Below are 26,188 nucleotides of genomic sequence, written 5' to 3' on the forward strand. Positions count from 1 at the left end.
TGTGAATTTCAGGAAGGGGTTAAAAAAGTAGAAGCAATAAATGTAGGCAATGTTTTTTGTTGTTTTTTTTTTTAATTCTGCACTTTGGCTCTATAGAGGAAAGATGTGTGATGGTAGCTTGAGGGGATAACTATATCAAAGCTTTTTAATTATAAGAGAAATTGAGCATATTTAGAAGCAACAAAGAAAGAATTATTTGGCAAGGAGAGATAAAAATTAAGGAGAAGAGATAATCAGAGCCAAATTGCCAGAAGATTAGGGAAAGAAAAGTTCAAAGGTCTCAATTTGTTCAAATTATGCCTTTATCACTTACTCCTTATGTGATCCTGGCCAAGTCACTTAGTCCTTGTCAGTCTCGATTTTTTTATCCATCAAGTTAGATTGATAAAAGCACCTGCCTCAGAGAGTTATTGTGAGGATCAGGTAAAATAATGAATGAAGCACTTATGAAACTTAAAGCACTTTATAAATGCTATAAATGCACATATATTATTATGGTAGCCACTATTATTTTTAACTAAAGTGAAAGTTTAGGATGCCAGTTTTGTGGGTTCTGAGTGCCATTTGGCTTTCCACACCAGGCTACCCTGAACCCATAAGAATGAAGATCAATAATTAGAAATTATAGTTAGTTGTGGTACCAGAGCCTAAGACTTTTCCTGGTGGCTGCCAGTGAAAGGATTTGTTGGGACTAACTCCTCAGTATTCCCTTGTGAAATTATAAAATGCTCCATATATCTCACAAATAAATACATATATAATCCTGACTCTTGCAGATGCATATTTAGACAACAAAATAGTTGGATAGAGAAATATTAAGGTGATTTCCTGGAAAATTAATTTCTATTAATAGGTATACCATTCTTACCTCCTATGATTTGTTTTACTAAAAATTAGGGTTTTATGGTCACTCAGATGCCAAGAATTAAAATTACCAGGGCAAAACCAGAAGTTTGAAAATAAATGCTAGTAAAGAATGAGGAAGGGAAAGAAGAAGGGCTTACCAGAGGATAAAGACCCAGAAGTCACTTTAGTATGGTGGATTTGACAGATATCTTGGTCCATAGTGTTATGACTAGGATATCAAGCAGATCATGGGATTAAGTTCTAGAAAGGTGGAAATGAAATTAAGGTCATCTATATAGGATCAGACAAATGAATAATCAACATATTGATAGCATATGCCAATTTAAACAGACATTGAAATTGTCCGACTCTGTATAGGGTGAAAAATTTCAGTTCACTCAAATTAATTACCATGGCAGCACCCCACCCCACCCCCACCCCCACCCCGCAATGATGACTACCTTCATCTGACTTAGATATTGGTGGATGAGCATTAATATAGCTATGCTTACAGATGAAGATTACTTTATAGTGTGGTTGCATTTTAAATAGAAAAATGACCATAGTTTGAAAAACTTTGCATATTTGTATTATTCATAAACCTAAAAATACATAGATATAAGATGTCTTTTTAAAGAAGATTTGCCTAATTGGAAAACTTGGTTAGGGAAATGAACACATGAATTAGTTTTTAAAATACTAAGCTTTTCTAATTTGTTCAGAGCAGGAAAAAAACAACTTACTGAAATTCATTTCTAACTTTAAATTGCAGTAATTCATTTAATAGTTTTGTTGTGGTTGAAACATTCTTGTTAATTTGTTTGTAGCGCACATTGGTTTTTGGCTGTTGTTTGTTTTCCTGGCTTGGAAAAACCCAAGTATGAACCAAATCCTCAGTACCATGAAAATATTGCAAACCAAAAAGGTTCAACTGTAGAGGACAGCTGTACTTCTTCTTCTTCATCAAATGAAATGGATAGTTTGCAAAACTCTCCTGCCAAGCCTGTAATAAAGAAAATACCAAACAAAAAACAGAACATGGCTTTAATTGACTCAAGCATTATAAGTGAAGAAAGTGACTTGTACTGTCGAAGAAGTTCTTATAGTGGGAAAAGTATTTTGAAAAAAACAAATCATATAGAATGTGAAACTAAAGTAGAGTCTGCTTGTCAGAAACTTAATAATCGAACTAAAGATGAGAACGGCATGCAGAATGAATTTCTACCATCACATCATACAGGTACGTGTTTTTATTTTTTTAAACTAAAATTAGGAGTAATTGTGATGGTTTTTATGAGCAAATTTAGGAGTTAAGGTTTGTTTTAAAATGGAAACAAAATCATATTGGCATTGGAATCAAAGCCAGAACAAAGTATTTGTACAAAAATGGTAAAAGAAAAATCAAATTCAGTAATTCTTTGAACCTTCAATATAGCATATGATGTAGTGTAAATTAAATAGCTGATATTAAGGCTGCTTATTACCAAAAATAAATTATTTAAAATATCCCTCATGTTAATTTCTCATCTCCCTCATTCTCATTCATATATTGAGCCCTAAGATGGCTAGTCCCTTCTCCATTCAGCCTTTTTTGAAATTTGTCATGAATTATAATGGAAAATGTATTTAATTTCAAATGACAAGAAAGAATTTCTCATTTAATTACAGTAGTATGATATCTACATTATAAATAAATTCCATTTAATTTTTAAGAATATTTTTTGAAATTTTGACATTTAAGAATATTTTTTGAAATAAATACTTCAATAATGAAGTAGAATAAAACTTTAAGCTAAATGCTTACTGAATAGAATATTACTGGTTAATTTCTATTTTAGTCTTGTTTTAAGAAATTCTGGTAAGAAAAGACTTTATAGTGCTTCGAGATAACTTCTTAATATCCATTCTTATTATAGAGTAGCAAAATGGAGAAGGTGGAAGATTCCCTGGAGTCTGTAGTATTGTCAATGTTGGAATCTAGAAATCCCCAATTTAGTTAGGGGGTAGAAACCCCAGGGTTTGACTTTGTCACAGGAGAGTTTTCTCCCTGAGGGAAGTCCTTCTTCACTGGGATTAGCTCCCATCTGAAGTGGATTGTCTATTGTTAGCCTGAGACCAGTGAAGTAGGACTTTTCCTCAGGGAGAAAACTCCTGTGACAAGGTCAAAACCTGGGGTTTCTACCTCCTAACTAAATTGGGGATTTCTAGATTTCCATGTTGACAGTATCCACTAGCATATATGATTGTAGAAGTTGTTTTTTGAGTAATTTTTGTAATTTGTTTGCTTTATTGCAATTTGCTTCTTTCCAGAAAGCCATGTATTAGAGTTGAATATAATTAATGGTTTAAATATATAATATTTGGTCTTAAACACACATACACAACCTCAAATGCTTATATATTCTTCATTTGAATTAAAGTAAAATGTATTGATTTTAGCAAATACTTTAAGGCAGATTAAAAAGTTTCAACATATACTGCTTATTTCTCAGGAATTTGAAGCATTTTATAAATAATAACTTAAACTTTACAGCAGCAAAAAATAGTAATTAGGGAAGAGAATATGTATCAGAAAATAGAAGATGAATATATTTGAAAGAGAAAACAAAGGTAGATAAAATGGGGGTGGTTTAAAAATAGTAATAATAAGGAAGAATAGGGTAGATGATCCAAATTCTTAAGCCTCTATTCTTTCAGTTTAGCAGATACTTGTTAGGTATTTATTATGGTACTAGACATTGTGCTAAGAATACAAAAGCAAAGGAAACAAACACTTTGCTCAAAGAGCTTGCATTCTAAAATATGCACAGATAAACAAATATAAGATCATTTGAGAAAAGAGAGAAATAGTTCCAGGGAGGGGGTAAGGGGTGCAGTCCAGAAAGACTTCTGTATTAACACTTCCAGGAAAATAGAGATTCAAGAGACCCTATTGAGAAAGGAATGTTCCAGAGATGTCAGCCTATGTCAAGAGATAGAAATAAGAACTAGAATGTTGAGTTCAGGGAACAGTTAAGATTATGTTGTAGGTGTAGATTATGTGAAAGAGATTAATATGAAATAAGCTTATTTATGGGGAGACACGAATATTTTAAGCAAAAAGGAGCCTTTTTTATGCATTGAAGTCATGGATAATCCATTTGACAAATGAATGAATATTATTGAGCCCCCTCTTCTTTTGACTTCCTGAGCACACTTCCTTGAGATGAAAAACAATGGACCTTCTTACATTTGAAAATTTAAAATACTTAGGTGTTGATGATGGTTTAAAGTCTATGATTTTGATGTTAATGAAACCTCATCTCATCATTGTTTTCTATAACTTGACTGCTTTTTATCTGTCAGAATCATTACCCTATTATATCTTTATTTGTTTTACTTAGCTAAAAGCATAGTAAAATATGTAGTTTATGTTTCTTATTCAGTTGCTAGCTTTTTGAAAATTTGGCTTTGACAAGCAATTCCTTTTTTTTTTTTACAAATCTATTTTATTCTATTAAATCTATTTTCTATTCTATTCCATTTCTAAATCTATTTCTAGTCTATTAAATCTATTTTATTATGAAGTTTTTCAAAGTTATATGATTCATGTTATCTCCCACTCTCTTACCCTGTCCCCTCCTGGAGTTGGCAAGCAGTTCCACTCGGTTATTACATGTATTATCACTCAAAACATATTTCCATATTATTCATTTTTTTGTGCCAAAACCCCATATCATATACCCAAATAAAAAAGTGACATCATATGTTTTCATCTGCATTTCTACTCCCAACAGTTCTTTCTTTAGAGGTAGCATTCTTTTTCATAAATCCCTATAATTGTCCTGGATCGTATTGTTATTAGTAGCAAAGTCTATCATATTTGATTGTCTCACAATATTTCAGTTAGTATATATAGTGTTCTCCTGATTCTGTTTCACTCTGAATCAGTTCTTTAATAGGTCTTTTCCAGTTCTTTCTGAAATCATCCTGTTCATCATTCCTTATAGCACAGCAGTATTCCATCACCAACATATACCACAATTTGTTCAGCCATTCCAACCTATTGAGGGACATCCCTTTAGTTTCCAATTCTTTGCCACCACAAAAAACATAGCTATAAATATTTTTGTACAAACAGGTCCTTTCCCATTTTAAAAAATACCTTCCATTTGAGTTTTTTAATATGTAAAGCCTTAATAAGTTTTCCAGCCATTCCTAGCAAGAGGCTTTTGTCGTGTTTTACATGAATAGTTTGTAGATGGCTTGCAGATTATGTTCTATAGAATATGAGTTTAAATTGGTTATTTGGAATTTGAAGAAACTAATAATATCGAGCATACTAAACTTGTCTATGCCTGTCAGTATACAACCTTAACTTTGATGTTATACCTAGACATTGCTAATCCAAGACATAAAGAAAAGTTAGAGGGGTATTATTCTTTTTTTATCTTTTGTTTTTACTCATGCTCATCACTCCATTTCTCATTTGAAAACTGATGATGCATATGGTATGAAATATTCCCTAAAAGGTCATTTGTGCATCTCCAGGTCCTACTATGATCATTTTTAGTGTTGATATGAGAAAAAGAAATTTTGAGTTTCAAATATACCTGATTTTAAAAAAAAAAAGTTTTAAAACCCAATCTGTTTATTTTTTTAGGTATTTTTACCCATTTTTGAATTTTAAAAAAAATTCTATATCTCTTCTCCACCATTCCTTGTCTCCTTATCCTATCACTGATATTGCCCTTCCAAACTCCAAATTTTGATTATTCTTACCATTAGCTAGCTGATTTTATTCTTAAACATACTGTGCTGACTAGGTCCACTACAAATTTATGTTTTATAATCTCATCTGATCCCTCACTGTGACAAGGCAACAGTTCTTAAATCTTTCTAATCATTTCACTATCCTACTCATGACAGTGGCACTTCTAAATCTTTTCTTCTCTAATCTTCCATGCATAGTTTCCCCTTTCCTCAACCCTCTGAGCTAAAAACCTTCCCTTCTCTTTTACTGAGAAAACTGAGACTATTCACGGAGAGCTGACTTTTTCTACTTCATCTCACATCACTCAAATGCCTTCCTCTGCATAAAGAGGTGTCTGTCCCTTCTTGTCTAGGCAAATCTCTTCTATATCATAAGTAATCTCATTCCATTCTGTCTTCTCTAGCAGATTATTCCCTTACCACTCCTATTCTGATCTCTTCTATCTGCTGTCTACTTTTCCATTGCATTCCCCACAAACATTCTGATGAATTCCCCTATCCTTAAAAACCCCTTACTTGATCTTTCTTTCCTCACTAGGTATTTGTCTATATATTTCCTCCCTTTCATGATTAAACTATTTCAGAAGGCCATCTACAATATGTGCCTCTATATTTTCCTCTTACTTTATCCTTCAATTGAAACTACTCTCTACAAAGTCACCAATTGAATTTGCAAATCTAATGGTCTTTTCTCAATCCTCATCCTTCTTGACCTTACTGCATCCTTTGCAGTCAGCCATTTCTTTATATTTTCTTCTATAGTTTTTTATGTTACTGTTCTCTGCTGGTTTTTCTCCCACTTGTTTTTGACCATTACATCTTAGCCATCTTATCTGGATCTTCAACTAGGCCACATGGCACACCATGAATATCTATTCTGATCCCTACCAGCATCTTTGCGGTTCTCAACTTCTCAATTTGTAGCAATGAGAATACATAATGCATATCAGGTATTTACATTCCGAATCATAACTGAAGCAAAATTACAGTTTTGAAGTAGCCACCAAAATAATGTTTTGGTTTGGGGTCACTACAACATGAGGAACTGTATTGTGGGGTCTCACAGCATTAGAAAGGTTGAGAACCACTGCTCTACAATATTTGACTTTGTAGTCTCCTCAGCTCCCATGGATTCATTTATCATATCTTTGAAGATGATTTTCATATCTATTCATGCAGGTCTACCTTTTCTACTGTCTTCCAACCTAGCATGTCCTGAAATGAATTACCCTATCTCTCCCCTTCCTCTCCAAACAAACAAACAACCATCTTCCCTCTTGATATTACTGCCACCATCCTTCCAGTCACCCAGACTTTCAGCCTAGGCATCAACCTCAGCACTTTACTTTCAACCCCAATGCCACCTCTATACCCAAATCAATTGCTGAATTCTATTGGTTTTTAATCTTTGTAATCTCTTATATATCCCCCTTCTCTCCTTTGACATTGTCACCTCATGCCTGAGTATTGCATTATTCTTCTGGTAAGTCTCAGTGCCCAAAGGCTTATCCCACTTTAGTGCTTTTTCCACTCAGCTGTCAAATTAATCTTCCTAAAGTATATCTGATCTACTTAGGCAATCCCAGTGATTATCACTTCCAGGATCAAATATAAAATCTTCTGTTCAGCTTTTAAAGCCTTCCATAACCAGGCTGGTTCCTACCTCTCCAGTCTTCTTACACTTTTCACCCATCTACATACTCTGTGATCCAATGATATTGGCTTCTTTTGCTATTCTTTGAACTAGAAACTGTTTCCCAGTTTTTCCTCCTCATCTCTGCCTCCTAGTCCCTGGTTTCTTTCAAGTCTTAAAGTCCCACATTCTATAGAGAAGCCTTCCCCTTTAATTCTTGTGCCTTCCATTTCAAGTTTTTCCTCCAAGTTATCATGTGTATATCTTGTTTATATATAAATTAATCACAAGTTTTCTCCCTCATTAGATTGTAAGCTTCTTGAGAGTAAGAACTGTCATTTGCCTTTCTTTGTATTTCTTTCCCATGGCACAATGCCTGAGTAGGTGCTTAATAAGTGCTAATTGACTGACTTTCTCAGTGTTGCTGCCACTGAACTGCCTCACTTCAACCCATGCTGAGGCTTGAAAGAGACTGCTAGTGTCTCCCAGTAGGTCAATCTTTTGTGTTCTTAACTTTATACTTCATCCAAACACAGGGATACTCATATCTTTGAACCTACCCTGTTCTTAAATCAGTTCAAACTTCCCTACACCTTCTTTTTCTTCTCCTTTCCTATCCTCTTCTCCCTTCATTCATCACCAGTATATTTGCCGGGCATTATGCTAGGTTCTTGGGAATACTAAGACAAAAATTAATCCTTTTTTTCCAATCAGGAAAGATAAGTGTGCATGTGTAGGTATACACAGCATAAGTACAAAGTAGTTTAGGAAGGGAGGAGGCTAGCATTTGGATTAGAAAAGTCTTGTTCTAGAAGATGATACTTAAGTCTTGAAGGAAGTAAAGGGGATGTAAGGATGTACTTTCCAAATATAAAGATGGCTTATGCAAAAGTAAGAAGATGATCAAGTGCTATTTGCAAACAGCTTTTGCACAACTTTCACATTTACTGAATTCTTAGATTGCTTATGTTTGTACTCTGATCTTTCATGAGGGATAATTTCTGGACTTATATCATTCAGTTATTTGTGGCATGTCCAGAATGTCCCATAACTACCCAAATTTAACCTTTCCAAATAGAATTAATTATCTTTCTCTGTAAGCAAGCTCTCTTACTTTTAGCCTCAGAATAATCTTTAGTTATCCTCCAGTTTCCCTCTACCCTCCACCCCCAACAGTATTCAGTCTTTTGGAATTTTACCTCCATAGTCTCACATCTGTTTCCCTTTCTTAACTCACAAAGCTACCACCCAAGTTCTTCAAGTCTTTCTCACACTTAACTGTTATTACTACAATAGCCTTCTATTAGTGTATTCAGTCTCTTTCCTCTCTTACATGTCCCAAATTGACATTCCTAATGGCTATACCTAGCCCTATGATCTAAAGTGGTTCCCACTTTTCTTTAGGATTAAATAAAAACTCCTCTGCTTGGCATTTGTAATCCTTTTCCCAATCTATCTTTCCAAGTAAATTTGTTACCTACACACTTTATGTTCCAGCCTAACTGATTTACCACTATTGATGTACATACAGCCTTCCTTCTCTCATTCAGTGCCTTCAAATATAGACCGCCATGCCTGAAATAGCCTTAAATATGTGTCTTTCATAATCAAAGCTAGGCTCAGGTGCCATTTCCTATATGATAGCTTTCTTGTTTCCTACCTGCTGTTACTGTAACCCTTCTAAGAATCACTTTAATTTACTTTTTGGTGTGCTTTTCTATTTGTTGTAAGCTCTGTAGCCAGGATTATTTCCTTGTAAGCAAGTACTATTTAATTTTTGTTTTGGCATCTCTAGTACATAGAATAGAACCTCATGAATATAGAAGAAGGCTTTTAAGAAATGCTTATTTGATTAGTCATTAAAATTTCACTATTAAAGTAGCACTCATTTTTTAGAGATGATCTTTATATCACTTTCCTTTTCCCACCTGTGGAAAGAATACTGATGAAACATAAAGAAAGCTTACTCAAGAATGAGGGCAGTTTACTTCATTTCTCTCTTTTTATCAGTTGGCATGGCCAAAGGATTGGTCACCCATGGACTGATTTACTGACAAAGGGCTTCTCTATACTATGTTCTCAATGAAGCTAATTGAGTATTTGGAAAGCAGACAGTCTGGTACTGGAATTATATTTGAAGATTTTCCTATTAGCATTTGTACTTTTCTAGCATAGCCTTCAATACTGTAGGCTCACTTCCAGACCAAGATGAAAAATAATAGGACTTTCTGGAAATTTTGTTTTCAAGAAATAGTTGTAACAGTATTAAAGTAGTATTTTAATATTCTCAAAATATCTGACATAGCAAAATCATTAGAGACAAATTTAAAACATTGAATTCTTTTTTTTATTTTTGAGAATTTTATTTAATTAGTCAAAATAGAACATTTTCCCTTCATTACCAGAATCATATTCTTTTTCTCCCTTCTCCTACCCCTTTCCATAGTCAATGTGCAATTAAACTGGGTTTTACATGTGTCCTTGATCAAAACCTATTTCTAAAACATTGAATTCTTAAAATAATAAGAATGTACTAGATCAGAAACACATTAATAAAGTAAATGAGAGCAGAAGGCAGAACTTTAAGATTAATATTAAATTAATAAGATGGAAAACAAAGGAAAAAATGAATTTTTAATGCCCATTACTTTAATGTCATCAAAACTGATAAAGAATAAACAGACTGGAGAGAGAATTCACCAAAATCATAAATGAGATATAGCATCATATATGCAAATAAAGTTATCAGGAATTATGTATACCTTTATGCTAACTTGATATTTTTAAAGTAAAGGGTGAATTTATGTTTAAAAAATGCAATAAGGCAAAAGGCAACATCATAACATATTGATTATAACTATAAAGACAAAAAACTATGTATATAGAGACGAGATTAGAAACTTAAGTATTGGGCATGTTAATTGAAGTTCACCTAATTACAATTGGGCATTATTGAATTTTATTCTTTGCTTTAATTTTATTTTCTGGCATTATTAAAAGCTTTATTAAAAAATTAGGACCTTTGGACCATGTGATCTATAAGTCCACTATTCCAAAATGTTTTGTTTCTACATGTTAGCATTCTTCTGAAAGTTTTTGCTATTTAATATTTGGTCATAAAATAGTATGTCTCTGGTTTTCAAAAACCCTTCCCCCGGTTAGATGCCTGGACTTACTTTTGCTTAAACTATTTTGAGGTTACTCTATTCCTGCTGCTTTGATCCTGCTCCCATTTGCCTACCCTTTCTTTCTGCTTTCCCCTTCTAGAAAACCATCCCTTATTTAAAAATACAATTTTTTAGAGGGAGGAGGGGGAATTAGCACAAGTGAAAATTGAAAAAAATCCCCAAACATACATACAGTCTATAATTACACTTATAGACTTCCCACTTCTATGAAGAAATAGATTAGAAATGTCATTTCATACTTCTTCACTGGTTTCCTTTTGACCTTTAATTTTGTTCCATATACTTTTGATTTTTTTTTTGATGTGCCATTCTTTCTATTGTTTCTATTACCATTGTTGTAATTAACTGTGTATATTGCTTCTTGGCTCTGCTTTTACTTTCTAGCAATAGATCTTTGTATGCTTCTTTATATTCATCACAGATAATTTCTCACAGTACAGTGGTATTCCATTATATTTATGTTGCTTAGTTGTTTTCCAATTGATAGATATCTACTCTATTTTCAGTTCTTTTTTTTTTTAAACCCTTACCTTCCATCTTGGAATCAATACTGTATATTGGTTCCAAGGCAGAAGAGTGATAAAGGCTAGGCAATGGGGGGTTAAGTGACTTGCCCAGGGTCACAGAGCTGGGAAATGCCTGAGGCCAGATTTGAACCTAGGACCTCCCATCTCTAGGTCTGGCTCTCAATCCACTGAGCTACCCAGCTGCCAGAGAGAGAGACAGAGACAGAGACAGACTTTTTTCCAGAGATTACCATCCCATGAAATTCAAGCAAACTTCAGTATTTCCAGGACGTTGGGAGGAGGGGCAGTTGGGGTGAACTCAGCATAGAAGTAGATTTTGATGTAAGACTGTGTTGTTGTTGTATCCTTGAGTCATTTATTACAGACTTTTATATGCTATTAAGAATGAGAAGGGTACTAAGTGAGTTTAGAGTCACTGTACATGAGGTTAGGACTTTTTGTTTTGCTTTGCTTTTTAACCTTCCTTTGGATTTTGGTTGTCTTAGAACATAGAGACAGCTCAAATTACTTTGTCTTTGATGCATAATTTATGTTTTCGGTGGGTCTGAGAAGTCATGAGGATTCTTGACCAAAAGATTCTTGACATGACTCAGAGATCCCTCACTTTTGAAAATGTCAGCTGAGGGAAGCAGTAGTGTAGGGTGGTAGAAATTACTGTGTAGCCAGATTCTGATGCTTGGTCTCAACCATGCCCTCCCCATGAACAGGTTTCCCTAAATACTCTTATATCCTCTGGGTCATTGAGGCACAGTACTCAGAGAAAATAGCCTACCACCATCTAAACTCCTTTCAAACCAATCTTTCCATTTTCCTTGCCCCAACTTCCAATAAAGATGCTTTTCAACAATCTTTTTTTTTAAAAACCCTTAAGTTTTATCTTAGAATAGATGTATTCTAAGGCAGAAGATCAAGGACTAGCTTATTGGGGTTAAGTGACTTGCCTATGGTCATAGAGCTGGGTAGTAAATGAGGCTAGATTTGACAAGACCTCCCATCTCTAGGACTGACTCAATCCAGCAAGCCACTAATTGCTAGATTTGACAAGACCTCCCATCTCTAGGACTGACTCAATCCAGCAAGCCACTAATTGCTCATCTATTCTTGACTAGTCTTGCTTCACCTTTGGGGGAAGCTCTTCACCCAGACCCTCTGGCCACCATTCCTTCTACTTCCCACACCTGTGATTTTTTTTTCCCCTGAAAGCAGATTAATCCTATTCAGATTTCCTTCATATTTAATGTTCTGGATTTTATAAAAGTGTGGTTTTTATCACTGAAACTGTTAAATTTAGCTATTTTGTCTTAAAGTTTGAAGCTTTTTTTTAACTGGCAGCAATTTAGATCCATCCATTTGATGCATTGATGATCTGTATTCAGAAGTTCTCTGGATTATTTTCTTTTAGTAATTTTTTCCTTTTGTGGCATTCATGTTTTCTGTTTTGTTTTACTCCCTAGGATACTAATGTTCTTTTGTAGATTATCTTTAAGATCATTCACTTAGACCTGAATAAAAATCATGTTCTTTTAGCATTTTTTTCCTTTTCATCTTTTCTGTATTTGCCTCCATTTTGGTATTTTTCAGGTACCTCATTCTCTACTTCAGGCATTCTACTTCCGTTAGATCAGTCTAGTTCAGTTTTCCTCATCTGCTATTTATTTTTGTTGCTGCTGTTGTTAAAGAAAAATTTCTGTATTGAGAGCTTTAATTTTCTGACTAATATTTGTTACTTCTTTTTCCATTATTTTTCTTCCATGTTATTATTCTTTGCTCTCTGGGCCATTCACAGGATTTTCTTTTATCAGGTTATTTCACTTCATATAATGTTTGCCAAGATATTTTCTCTTGTTTTTATTCAATCTTCCTTCTGTTTTTAGGATTCTTTTTGTTGGTTTACCTGCTCATACATCGGGAATTTATTAAGATCTTTTCATTTTTGTTAAGTTTTTAAATTATCATTCTTTGTCACTTTATTAATGACCTTTATTAATGACCAAAGCCTAGGCTTAAAGGATAACTTCAGCTTACTCATCTTTGGGGAGAAGAAAGTTTGAAGTCTGCCCCCTCAATAAACTCATCTGATTCTCTCTTGACACTGCTGCCTAAGCTAGCACTTTTTCAGCCTTCCCCATTTGTCTGCTCTTTTTTCTTTTCCTTTACCTGGCTAAGGAACATCCTAAATATTTAATATTTAAAGTTCTCTGACTATGATGGTGTGCCAAAGGTGGAATGCAGAGACCTCTCTGTGAGTATGCCCAGGCCCTTGACTTGGCTGCCTGGGGAGCCTGGCCCCACCCTGAACATGGTGGGGTTGGGGTAGGACATTGTAGCCTCTCTCCACCATCCCAGGGGCTGGTAGCCTGGCCCTGCCTCCCAAATGCAAAGGAAGGGTATGAGACAATGTCAGCCTCCCCTTGGAGTGCAGGGGTTGGTAGGGTACTGCATACAGTTGGGGGCAGGGCATGGCACACAATGGGGGTTTGAACACATGTACTCAATCTAGAGGAGATTGGGGGCCAGGCTACTGGGTCCCTAAAAAGTTCTAAAAGGTTTGCCATTACAGTTCTCTGGTATTAATAATTAAATATTTTTCCTAGAGGGTTATATGATTTTTTAAAAATTTAGTTGTAATTACCCTACATTTGGCAAGTAATTTATTTTGTGGTTGAAGGGTTTTGGAGAAAGAAATCTTACTGATCCTATGACTGCCTTGTGTTTATCTATTTTATTCTATTTGCCTTCTGATAATCAATACTGAGTATCGTTTTCAAGGCAAAAGAGCATTTAAAGGCTGCACAATTGGGGTTCAGTTACTTGCCCAGAGTTACATAGCTTGGAAGTATCTGAGACCAGATTTGAAGTATGTATTTAATTTTTTTAAACCTTTATTCTCTATGTCAGAATCAATACTTAAGTATTGATAAGTTTCGAGGAAGAGGAAGAGGAAGGGCTAGGCAATTGGGATAAAGTGACTTAACCTGGGTCACACAGTTAGGAAATTCCTGAAGCCAAATTTGAGCTCAAGACCTTTCTCCAGGCCTGGCTGTCTACTCACTCAGCCACCTAGTTATCCCTGAAATATTTATCTATTTTAAAAGTTTGCTTTTTTGACAATTCCCTTTATGCTTGTAACATTTTAAGATGTTAATGAACTATCCCTCTTAGAAAATTCAAGAATTCATGAGAATTAAGAAATTAAACCACAAAAAGCTGACAGCTATATAATAGTTTTGATGTTTGCAACAGATATTTTACAGCTAATTTGGGGTGCAAGTTGCTGAATATTCAAGTAATAAGGACAATTTAGGAAATCCAGTAGAACTAGGCATATATTAGCAGGGGTTGGGGAAAATGAAGATAATTGGGATAGAGGCATGGTAGAGAAAGTCTGAGATGAAGTCTAGAGAGATGAAAAGAGGAAGGGTATAAATATTAAATGCTTTATGTTATCCTTCAGTTATTGAGGGATGGGGACATTCTATTATTGTCATCCTCATTTTATATTTGAGAAAACTAAAGCAGACATGGGTTCAATGGTTATACATCTTGTGTCTGAATCTGGATTTGAATTCAGATCCCTTGAACTCAGTACTCTACCATCTAGCTGCCCCTAAGAATGAGACACAGTCTGCTTCAGCATCCTCCTTAAATGGAAGTTCCAGGTTAAGCTCTGTACCTTGAGGGAAAGTATTAAGTACATACAAGAAATGGGAGTAAGTTAATAAAAATAGCTAAATGTGCTCTTAACTTTACCTCTGCCTTACAAACTCTCTGTCTTCCTTCAGAACACAGCTCAGGTGCTACTTCTAGTACTGGTCATTCTCTCCTTCAATATCCATTCATAATGAATGAACATAGAGTTAAAATTTAGAACAAGTTTATCAATTCTGTATAAATCAATGCTTTTAAATTTCTTGTGGGTTTATGAAAAATTTATTACAACTGAACCTTGCTTTTGTATAAACCTGAAGGGAAAGGATATAACTTCACAGAAAATATAAATATGGAGGTATTTGTTTACATTCTAAAAGAATTTGCCTTAGTACTCCTTCAAATAGCAGTTGTACATTTAAAGTGGAGTTATTCACAAGTACAGTTAATATGCAACTTTTCAAGACCCAATATCATGCAAATTGAGGTATATCTTTAATAAAATCCTTACCTTAATCTTGTTTATACTCTTTGCTTAGCAAACCATTTCTGCACAAAATAGAATCAAGGTAAGATCAGTTTAACCTTGACTAAATTAAGAATTTGCAAAAATTTTAATAAGCTGCACTAAAAGCATCTTTTATTTCCTTGAAACATTTTGGCTTTATAGAAAATTATATCAAATGCTAATATAGGCTTATGGTCTTGTAATTCTCTTTTGCTCTTTTTAACTTTTAAAAATATTTTCCTTGTTCTCTATGAACTCAACAAGCATTAGTAATAATGAACATTTCAGTATTTTATAAAAAGCATGTAATCTCCATTAAAAAAACAAACAAACCTTGCCTTCCATCTTAGAATCAATACTGTGTATTGGTTCTAAGGTAGAAGATCAGTAAGGCCTAGGCAGTGGGGGTGTTCAATGACTTGCCCTGTTTCAAACAGCTGTGAAACTCTGAGGCCACATTTCCAAGACCTCCTATCTTCAGGCCTACCTAGATGTCCTCTGATATCTATTTTTGCCATAACTGTTTTGAAGTTAACATGCTAGTAACAAAACTGCCTTGCTTTCTCTATCATTCTTAACTTCCTTTTGCTCTCCTATGTGTTTTAGAAATGTTTCATTGCTGCTCTTTTCTGGCACTGTTATCACTATCCACCTTTCCTCCTCTCTTCAAATAGAAGCAAATAAGTATAACAAGCAAAATAAATCAATAGATTGATTTAACAGTGTCTGAAAATATATATCTCATTCTATGTCTCATAGCCCATCACATCTCTACTAAGAGGTGAGAAAGCATGCTTCCTCATCCGTCTTCTCAAGTCATAATTGGTAGGATTTCTTAAATCTTTCAAAGGTATTTTCCTTGACATTATTATAGTCATTTTGTAAATTGTTCTACTCATAATTACATCATTTTGTACAAATCTTGTCAGGTTTTTCTGTATCTTTCATCATTTCTTACTGAGCAATAATACTCCATTATATTTCAATACCCTCATTTGTTTAGCTGTTCCCCAAATAATGTACACTCACTTTGCTTCTAGGTGTTTTCTGCCCCCCTTCCCCAATGATATGTATATAATAATTATTGACCAAATGAGTTCTTTCCATCTGTCTTTTACCTCTTCAGCATATATGCTCAGTAATGATATTGTTTCAGAGAGTATGCACATTTTAGTTTCTTTGTTCCTGGAAGGGAGAGCAGGAGCATTCCTTACTCCTTTCCATTGTCAATTTTAGACTCTTCCTTTACCTCTTTCACACAGCAAACTCAACAAGTCCAAAATTACATCCATTATCTTTCTACTCAAACAATATCTTCTTATATAACTTCTCTATTTCTGTCAAAGGCACTACCAGGATCATGACTGTGAAATTATTTTTTAAGTCCTCAGTGTCCCTCATCCTCATATATTGAATCAAATGCCAGATATTTCCCAGCATATATAATATTTTGTATCTTTTCTCTACCATCTTCATTAAGGCCTTCAACACCTCTCACTTTCATTATTTCAACTGACTTTTAATTTGTCTTCCTTCCATAAGTTTCCCTATTCTAATCTATCTTACACACTACTGCCTAGATACTTTTCCTTAAAGACAGAGGAGACCTCTGTTAGTGGTGGCTCTTATTTATTATCTATGCTGTTAGAGAGCTTGAGTCCAATGGGTCATGTGATCTAGGAATTTCTGAACTGCATTACATTAAGCACTACTAAATTCATCACCAATATCATAGTCCTCAAAAGTGGATGCCACCAAGCTGTCCAAGATGGGACAAATCTGCCTCAGTTGGAAGCTTAGTAGGTCAAAGTTTCCATGAGATAAAAATATTGTTATGCCTATCAGTAGATGGAACCAGACCCTTGAATAGCCACCACATTTCTAACCTGACTGAGAAAGGAAGACCCTTTCTGTTCCTCCTATTCTGTCTCTGTCACACTCTCTCTCTCACTCACACACACACACACACACACACACACACACACACACACACACACACACACACACACACACACACACACACACACACGATTGCCCTGTTCAAAAATCAGTCATCTTCAGTGGTTTCCTGTTGTCTCCAAGATAAAATGTAAAAACTTATTTTTGCCTTTTAAAACCCCGCACAATTTGATACCAGTCTGTCTTTCCAACCTAATTAAACATTCCTTTCCCTCTCATACTCTGATACAGCAAACTGGCCTTCTGTTTTTCACACACAATACTTCCGTCTGCCAACTCCTTTCCTTTGAACTGGCTAACCCTATATTCCTGGAATGCATTACTCTTTACCTCTATCACATGTAGTCCTTCTCTCCCTCCTTTAACACATGTCATGTAGTGTGTTTTGTTAATGAATCCTTCCGCAATCTCCAAACTTCTTGTATCCAGCCCTCCTTTAGTACTTTGTATATATTTTTATTTATTCACATTATATTTATATTTTATTTTTATGCATGATGTGTGTTTCTATATTTTTGTGATCTCCCTCATTAGAATGTAAGACTTTTGTAGATGAGGATTTTTTCATTATTTATTCTTATATTCCCAGAACCTAGCATGTTGCCTGTTGACACCTAGTAGACTTTCAGTAAATATTGATTGATTGCATTGATTGCTTTCTCTAAGTTTTACACCAAGTCAGAGTTCCACTAAGAGTATTTTAAAATGCATGTCCTCCAACTATTATTTTTCCTTTTTTATTATCTTCACCAAATGAATGGCTTTGAGTTAGAGCCTCAGAGTTGTTTTAATTTAAATTTCTCTTACTACCACCTTGGGTTGTTTTTTTTCCCCCCCAAATGATTGTTGATGAAGATGAATTTTCTATTTTGAAAACTGCCTGTTCATATGCTCTCTCAGTTTATATTTGGGGAAATAATCTTTATTCATGAATTTTATGTCAATTTTTTATAGATCTTAAAAATCAAAAATTATTAGAAAAATGCTATAAGAAGTTTTTTCTCATTTAATTGCTTTAATTTTAATTGTATTGATTTTGCTGTGCAAAGCTTTTTCAGTTTTATGTAATCAACATTGACTTATTATTTTATGGACCTTTCTAAGCATTTGGGGAAGAAAGGAACATGGCATATTCTCCCTAAAAAACTATTTGTATTGTTATTAATATTATTTGAGATGTTATTCTAAACCGTATATCTGCCAGACTGCTTTCTAGTTTTCCCTGCAGTTTTTGTCTGTCTGTGGGTTTATTATATTATATGTCTGGGGGGGGGGGGCGGAACCCAAGGTGGTAGTAAGAGAAATTTAAATTAAAACAACTCTGAGGCTCTAACTCAAAGCCATTCATTTGTCTGTCTGTCTGTGGGTTTATTGGACATTCTATTACTTTGTTTGATTACTTCTGGATCTCACATGACTAATCTGTTTTACAGATAAACTTTCTTCTTTATTGCTAATATCATGTAATTCCTTTTTTTTTTAACCTTTACTTTCTGTCTTGGAAACAATACTTTGTATTGGCCCCAAGGCAGAAGAGTGGTAAGGGCTAGGCAATGGGGGTCAAGTGACTTGCCCAGAGTCACACAGCTGGGAAGTGTCTGAGGCCAGATTTTAACCTAGGACCTCCCATCTCTAGGCCTGGCTCTCAATCCACCAAGCTACCCAACTGCCCCCTCATGTAATTCTTAAAATTGCTATGTTGTAGTATAATTTGAAACCTACTACCACTAGACTTTCATTTCCTCTGACATTTCATTTGTCCAAATGAATTTATTGTTATTTTGGTCCATTCTATAAAGTAACCCTTTGATAATTTGGTATGGCATTAAATTGTGTTAATCTATAAAACTATAACTGTCATTTTTATGATGTCAACACATCCCAACCATGAGCACTTTGTACCACTATATTATTTAAATATTTCTATAAAGGATATTTTATAGTTGTAATAATATGCCTTCTTATAGTAGTTATTAGTGTTGATATTTCCCAACTTGGTATATTTTATATTATATTGTATTTATAGTGCTAGTAGTTAAGCACGTTTCTCCTTCATTAGGTCCAGTTTTTATGTGGTTCTAACTTGAAATTGATAGTTACACATAAAGAATTTAATAAATAACTATCTATTATGAAATTTAACCCATAGGATTCTTTTTTTTTTTTTAAACCCTTACCTTCTGCCTTGTATTGACTCCAAGGCAGAAGAGTGGTAAGGGCTAGGCAATGGGGGTAAAGTGACTTGCCCAGGGTCATACAACTGGGAAGTGTCTGAGGCCAAATTTGAACCTAGAACCTCCTGTCTCTAGGCCTAGCTCTAACCCATAGGATTCTTGAAGTATATATGTGACTTTTTTCTCATATGTTTGTTTTCTTTACTTATAGATGGTTTGAATAGAATCAGATTAAACTACAGTGATGAGCCAACTGATATTGGTAATAAATTGCTTGAAGATGAACTTATTGACTTCTCAGAAGATCAGGATAACCAGGTGAAGAATAATACTTTGGTAGAAAAAAAGAGAGGACTATAGTATCTTGCTGTCAATTTAAAGTTGTTCTTATAAAGAAAAGAAATTTTGAAATTATTCTGCATATGGATTTGGGTTAATTTCAAAGCAAAACTACTTACTTTTCCTCAATTTCTTTATAAGTCTTTAGGACAATTCTCTTTAGGTTCTATGAACTAATTTATCTTAAATGTTAAATAGCTACTTAAACTTGCATATGCTAATTAGATTACTTTCCTCCTACGGGAGTATTTCTGTTTCACATCTAGCCTTTTGGCTGCTACTGGATAGAGTTGAACATGATCTCAAATTTGGAATGAGGGGAGAAGGAAACATAGGACAATTTTTTAGTCTTTTTCATTTTGGTTTCTCCAATGACTTTTTAAACTTGGTTTATTTAGAATGACTGTCATAATCTATATTATTCACTTTTCGCATATTTGCTAAATTTCCCCCCAATTTATTTACATGTGATTATTCCTACAATCAGTTACATTCCCTAAAACATTGAAGTTCATACAATTAGGGGGGAAGATGCCGACATCTTTTCTTGGAAACTATCTGAATGCTTTTTTGTGTGTGTATGAATCACTTTATGTGAGTTATTATATATTTGATGCACCACCTAATGGTGCTAATGAATGCTAATAATAATTGATACTTCTGTCTTTGAATTGTTTTTCAGTACTGGTGATGGCATCTCCTTTGAGGGCCATCTACTTTCTTTTGTTTTTTCTTTTTGGACCACCAATTGCATTTAGTTATAGATCTGAATTTTTCCTTTAAAAACTAACCAATATCTTAAAAAAAAAAAACCCTTTTATTTAATTAATTAATTTAGAATATTTGCCATGGTTACATGATTTATGTTCTTTCCCTCCCATTCTCCCTCCCCCCTCCTGTAGCCAACAAGCAATTCTACTGGGTTTTACATATTTCATTGATCAAGACCTAATTCCATATTATTAATAATTGCAATAGAATGATTGTGTAGCGTTTACATCCCTAATCATATCTCCATCGAACCATGTGATCAAGCAAATGTTTTTCTTCTGTGTTTCTACTTCCACAGTTCTTTCTTTGGATGTGGTGAGCTTTCTTTCTCATACGTCCCTCAGAATTGTCCTGGGTCTTTGCATTGCTTCTAAAAACTAATCAACCTTAAACAACAGTCCAACAATTATTCTCCTGACTGGCTTAATGGCATTGCTTTTTGGTTAAAGCACTCCATAAACTAGGAGGCATTTTGTTTTGTTTTGAGCTGCTTCCCTATGTAAGCCAAAAAACCATTAAAATGATTTTGGGGGGAAAGGGACCTTGCAACAAGGATAGGCAAGAACTTATGAAATATGAGCACTATTAAAAACAGTATGGTACAGTAGGAAAAGCATTCAATGTGGGATAAGAACAGCTGGATTCAAAGTTTACCTTTTAACATTTCTGTGATCTTTGGCAGTCTATTTTATATGCCTAGGCTTTAGTTTCTTCACATCAGAGAATTGGACTAGATGAATTCTGAGATCCTTTTCAACTTTAGATCTATCATATACTTTTTAAAAAGCTGCCCTCTCATTGGCCTGTCCTTGTAAGAAAAATAAATCGTTCTTTAGAAATCCTTTAAGTTTCTTTAGAAATCCTATAAGTATTACTACTCTAGACAGATCTGATATTACTTTTTTTTCTTTTTAAAAATGTGTTTTTAATATAGGTTATATCCTGTGGTAAAATAGTTTTATCTAAACCACTGGTATAATTTTTTTTTTACCTCTTAAAAATTAAAATCTGTGCAGTTGTGGAAGGCCATACCTGTGTTTTACAATCTAATAACTATTAGTAGTCTTTAGGAATCACTTCTTTGGATCTTATTCATGGTTTAGTAAAAAAGCTTCTTAGACATCTGGTTTGTAATCTTGTTTTTTATATGTTGACACTGCCATGTGTGGAATTGGATTAGGTGAAAATAATATTAACCAATGTAAGACATACGTCTAATATTGGTCATGAAATTATATAATATTTCTTCAACTAAATATACTTTTTAAAATTTATTTTCTATAGGAAAGATTCTACATTTAATATTTTGACAAAACAGTGTTTAGCTTTGTATATTTTACAAATGTAAATAATATGATTTCTTTTTATAGGAAGATAGCAGTGATGATGGGGGTCTTGATGATACCTGCAGTTCTGAATTAGGACAATGGCATCTAAAGCCTACAATCTGTAAACAGTAAGTATCAAATTATATTTCTTGAGTACAAAGTGAGACTATCTAAAAACAAAATGTAAGCTCTATAGGATAGACAATAAAAATTGATAGAGAATTTAAATAACAACTTGGAAGCAGAGAAGTAACATGAGATGAAAATCCTTAGACATATGGATTTCTAGCTCATCTCAATTTAGACTTGTTCCAGAGCCATTTTCACTCTTTGGATGTAGGATCCTTTTTCAGACTCCACCTCATTGAACATTTGCTTTGAGATTACTCTAATATGTGAATTTTCCTTTCATTCCTGAGTGAATTAGATTGAGTTTCATTTCATTCATCAGAAATAGTCAAATATTCATCACCATTTCATTTACAATCAACACAGTGAAAATATTTGATTAAAAATTTTTAAAGCCGGATTATTAAAAGATAAAAGTGAGAATCCTTAGCTTCCATCATTATTCTGATGGGTGAGAGTATTTCACAAGTATTTTCTCTAGCCTATATTTCTCCAGCCCCACATAGACTGATTTTGACTTTCTCTGATCTGAGCGACTCATAAAAGATTTGGATTTTTTTTAATAGACATTTCCTGTCACTGAAAGGTTAATTTTGAATTTCTTCTATATATGGACTTTTTCATTCTTTCCCAAATACACTTGATTTGCTGACACTTCCATGACGTCCCTAACTAAAACCAAGCTGATAGGTACAGAAGACTGGAAAGCTCCTTTGAGCTAGTTATTTTTCAGCATATCTTATGTACACTGTAGCACAGTTTGGGTAACAAGATACTACAGAAATAGAACTTCCCGCAGCTAATGTGTATTTTTCTTTGGAAATTTCTTTGGTAATTAATTATAACAACTTTTAGTTTGAATTAAGAATTTTTTGCTGAACACATATATCAGTATATTAGCTAGCAATAGATAAGGAACCTTACATAGATTAATTCATCTTGTACTATGCTACCCTTTTTTTAAATTTAGAATTAGTCCATAACCTGAATTCCAAAGTAATGTTACAATGAAATAAATACTACTTTAGAGTCAGAAGTCCCAAGTTGAATTCCTACTTTTGATGCTTACTGTGATCTTGAGCAAGACACCCTGTTCTTCTAGTTAACTCATTTGAAAAAGAAGCATGTTCCCTGAATTTTTAGGGCCCTTCAAATTCAATTCAGTTCAAATTCTAGAAATAGAAATTATTTTGGGTTTTGGTATGTTCTTTAAAAAAGAACAGTATTTTTAAGCATTTCTTTTGGTGGGGCTAGAGGTAGAGATGTTTATTCCAAATCTGTGATTCAATTGTTCTAAGGATTTTTCTATGTGTAAACATCAACTTTTGTATTTCATGATATTAAAGGATTACCTGCAGGTGGGAAGTTGAATTTAGACTAGAAAAACTTTGTTATAATTGCAGAGTATCTTTGATACAGTCTCCAAATACAGATCTTGAAGTTTTAAGATATATCATATGATATTAAGATGTTAAATTTCCTTTGAAGCCCTAAATAATTAAGTAAACAGTTTATAAGAGTTTATTTTCTCTTTAATGTCTTTATTAAGGGCTATAGAATTAGTAATGTTTTATCTTTAAACTTTTTATTTTTTAGTATAATTTTTCACATCTTTGCAGATTAGCTATTTCACTTAATGACTAATTTTTTTCTCTTCCCTTCTTTCCTTTCTACCCTCATACACACAAAAAAGACCCTGTATTTTGCTTATGGATTCACTTCGAGGCCCTTCTCGATCAAATGTTGTGAAAACACTTAGAGAGTAAGTTCTAAATCTCATGCTTTGCACTTTTACATAATAATAAATTTTGCGGAGCAAGTAGGAAAATAGCCTTACTATGTATGCAATATCACAGGTATCTGGAAGTGGAATGGGAAGTAAGAAAAGGAAGTAAAAGAAGTTTTTCCAAAGATCTCATGAAAGGCTCTAATCCAAAAGTACCACAACAAAACAACTTCAGTGATTGTGGAGTGTATGTATTACAATATGTGGAAAGCTTTTTTGAGGTGAGTTTCAGTTCATTCATTTAACAGTTGCAGTTTAATATATTTTTTAATCATATTCAAAATTAAGGCAACCAGGATTTTATACTTTTTTAAAAAATCTGACAGAAAGAGATAAAATTGAGAACCAGAAGATTCTATGACATTTAATTTACTGATAACTTTACCAGATTTTTTCTTATAAATTTCCTTTATTTTCGTTGGTGTTCTCTTTTTTTACATTGCTGTAGTATCTAATGTATCCCTATACCTTTCAGAGAGCTACCCCATATGACAAATAGAATTTTTTTGAGAGATGAGGAGAAAAGCTAGCACAACTTTATCAATACATTGGAAGAGTCTGAAAATATGTGCATTATAATTATCACCAGTGAACCTTCCATCTTCACCAAGAGATAGCTGGGAATGTTTCCTATATTTTTTTCATCTGAGTCCCACTTGATTTTTTTTTTAACCTTTGCCTTTTGTCTTTGAATCAATACTTTGCATTGGTTCCAAGTCAGAAAAATGGTAAGGGCTAGGCAGTGGGGATTAACTGACTTGCCCAGGGTAACACATCTAGGAAATAGCTATAGCCAGATTTGAACCCACTTGATCTTTATAATTTTGTTACATTTACTTTTGATTTATTTATTGAAGTACAATGGTATCCTCATTTCAAATGGTAAAGGAAATTCTGGAAAAAATTCATTACATTCTGTTATACACAGCAAACATATGTACATTGTGATATGGAAATCTCTTTAAAAGACTGATATATATTAATTTAAGGTCGCCAAGGAATTCAGCTATGTAATTCCTAAATGAAAAAGGGGGGGGTGGGGGGAGGGAGGGAAGGGAATAGGGCTTAAATACCCACTCTGCTTAGGCTGGGCCAAAGGCCCAAGGCCTTGGATAGCCGAGGCAAAGAAAAGAGATCAGTCCCTCTCACTCATGTGACCAAAATGGAGAAACAGTCTGAGGGCCTCCACTCCAAGCACCAGCTCCAACAACCACCCTCTCCTCCACCCAGGAAGTTCCAGCACTCCTGAGCTCTCCTCTACCTCACTTCCTGTGTCTCACCTGTGCCAATGGTGGCTCTAGCTTAACCCAGGACCCCCCAGAGGTCTGTCCCCTTTGCACATGTCTGTTGAAGGCCATATTCTCAAATAATTAAATCTTGAGCTTTGCTGCAGTCCTTTCTAAATCCTGTTAGCTTGAGTAGGGTGGAGATTGTAGTTTCCAAGACCTGATTCTGTCATTCCAAGTATCTCTATTGTTATTGATCAGGAAATAGCCAAATCCCATCCTCTAAAGAATGGTTTGAACAGGTTTGAGTAGTTTTGAAATTCACAACATATACACTCAAGTGTTGGTATTTTATTACAAAACAATTATCTCATAACAGTCTTGTGAGGTAAAAGTTAATAGTTTTTGCTATTTTCTAATAGACATCTTTTTCATTTTTGTATTTTTATATTTAGAATCCAATTTTGAATTTTGAACTTCCAATGAATTTGACAGACTGGTTTCCTCGCCCAAGAATGAAAACTAAACGAGAAGAAATCCGAAACATAATCTTAAAGCTACAGGAAGAGCAGAGTAAAGAGAAGAAGGGACATAGGGATATTAATTTATCAGAAGCATCTTTACAGGAAAAAGCAGATCAATATATCAACAGCAGCTCAGACTGAACATTTCTGTTGCATGTTAGCTCTCCTGTCAGAAACGGAATGTTTTTACCTTCAGCTAAATAGACTAAAGAACTGAAGTATTCACTACTCAAAAATAGATTGGGAATGTTTTAAAAAAATGTTTGTACAAATGTGTCATAACTGATTCCCAAAGGAGTATGTATTAAGAAAAATTCTGTAAATATGTTAATGAAGCCAATTTTTCCAGCATTTGTAATTAATTTTTTCACTTGTTAGGAAGCTTTTGTTATGTATTTTCTGTTAATAGTGCTTAATAGCAACTTCTAAACATAAGACAAAATAAAAAGAAAATACTTATAGGATAAAGTGGTTAACTTGCTATTCTTTAGTAAATTCATATTAATTTCCCCAGTGAGTGTGATGTATGTAATTCAAGGGACTATTCAGTATTTTATGATCTTATTTTGACCTTTTTTACATTTGTTTTTAAAATGCCATTAGGACAGTTTTTAAATGGTATTAGATTATGTCTAAATTCATCTGAGACCCAGTAAAAACTATGAATATTCAGAACTATAAGGCACAAATTAAAATACTGTAGCAGTAAAAATTAAAGGCTTCAAATCCTTTTGATTTTCATTTCATGCACTCTTAATAGGTAACTGTTCACAGGCAACCTTTAAATCAAAACCAGTGTTAAGAATAATTTCAAGTAGACCTAAGTTATATACTATAGTAGTTGTACAAA

The 26,188-nt window shown here is 33.9% G+C and overlaps 1 protein-coding gene across 4 annotated transcripts in view; it reads left to right on the forward strand.

Annotated features, from left to right (window-relative positions):
• Window positions 1-25,806, forward strand: part of SENP6 (SUMO specific peptidase 6) — a 122,997-nt gene extending 97,191 nt beyond the window's left edge. For all 4 annotated transcript variants that reach the window (XM_056818511.1, XM_056818513.1, XM_056818512.1 and 1 more), the window contains 6 exons: window positions 1,674-2,086; window positions 19,447-19,553; window positions 21,716-21,801; window positions 23,496-23,564; window positions 23,659-23,809; window positions 25,270-25,806. In XM_056818511.1, the coding sequence (XP_056674489.1) occupies window positions 1,674-2,086; window positions 19,447-19,553; window positions 21,716-21,801; window positions 23,496-23,564; window positions 23,659-23,809; window positions 25,270-25,479 (1,036 nt within the window). In that variant the 3' untranslated portion in view covers window positions 25,480-25,806. The remainder of the gene's footprint in view (window positions 1-1,673; window positions 2,087-19,446; window positions 19,554-21,715; window positions 21,802-23,495; window positions 23,565-23,658; window positions 23,810-25,269) is intronic.
• Window positions 25,807-26,188: the final 382 nt, after the last annotated feature.

The sequence above is a fragment of the Monodelphis domestica genome, chromosome 2 (genome assembly GCF_027887165.1).
Source record: "Monodelphis domestica isolate mMonDom1 chromosome 2, mMonDom1.pri, whole genome shotgun sequence".
Taxonomy (NCBI): Eukaryota; Metazoa; Chordata; class Mammalia; order Didelphimorphia; family Didelphidae; genus Monodelphis; species Monodelphis domestica.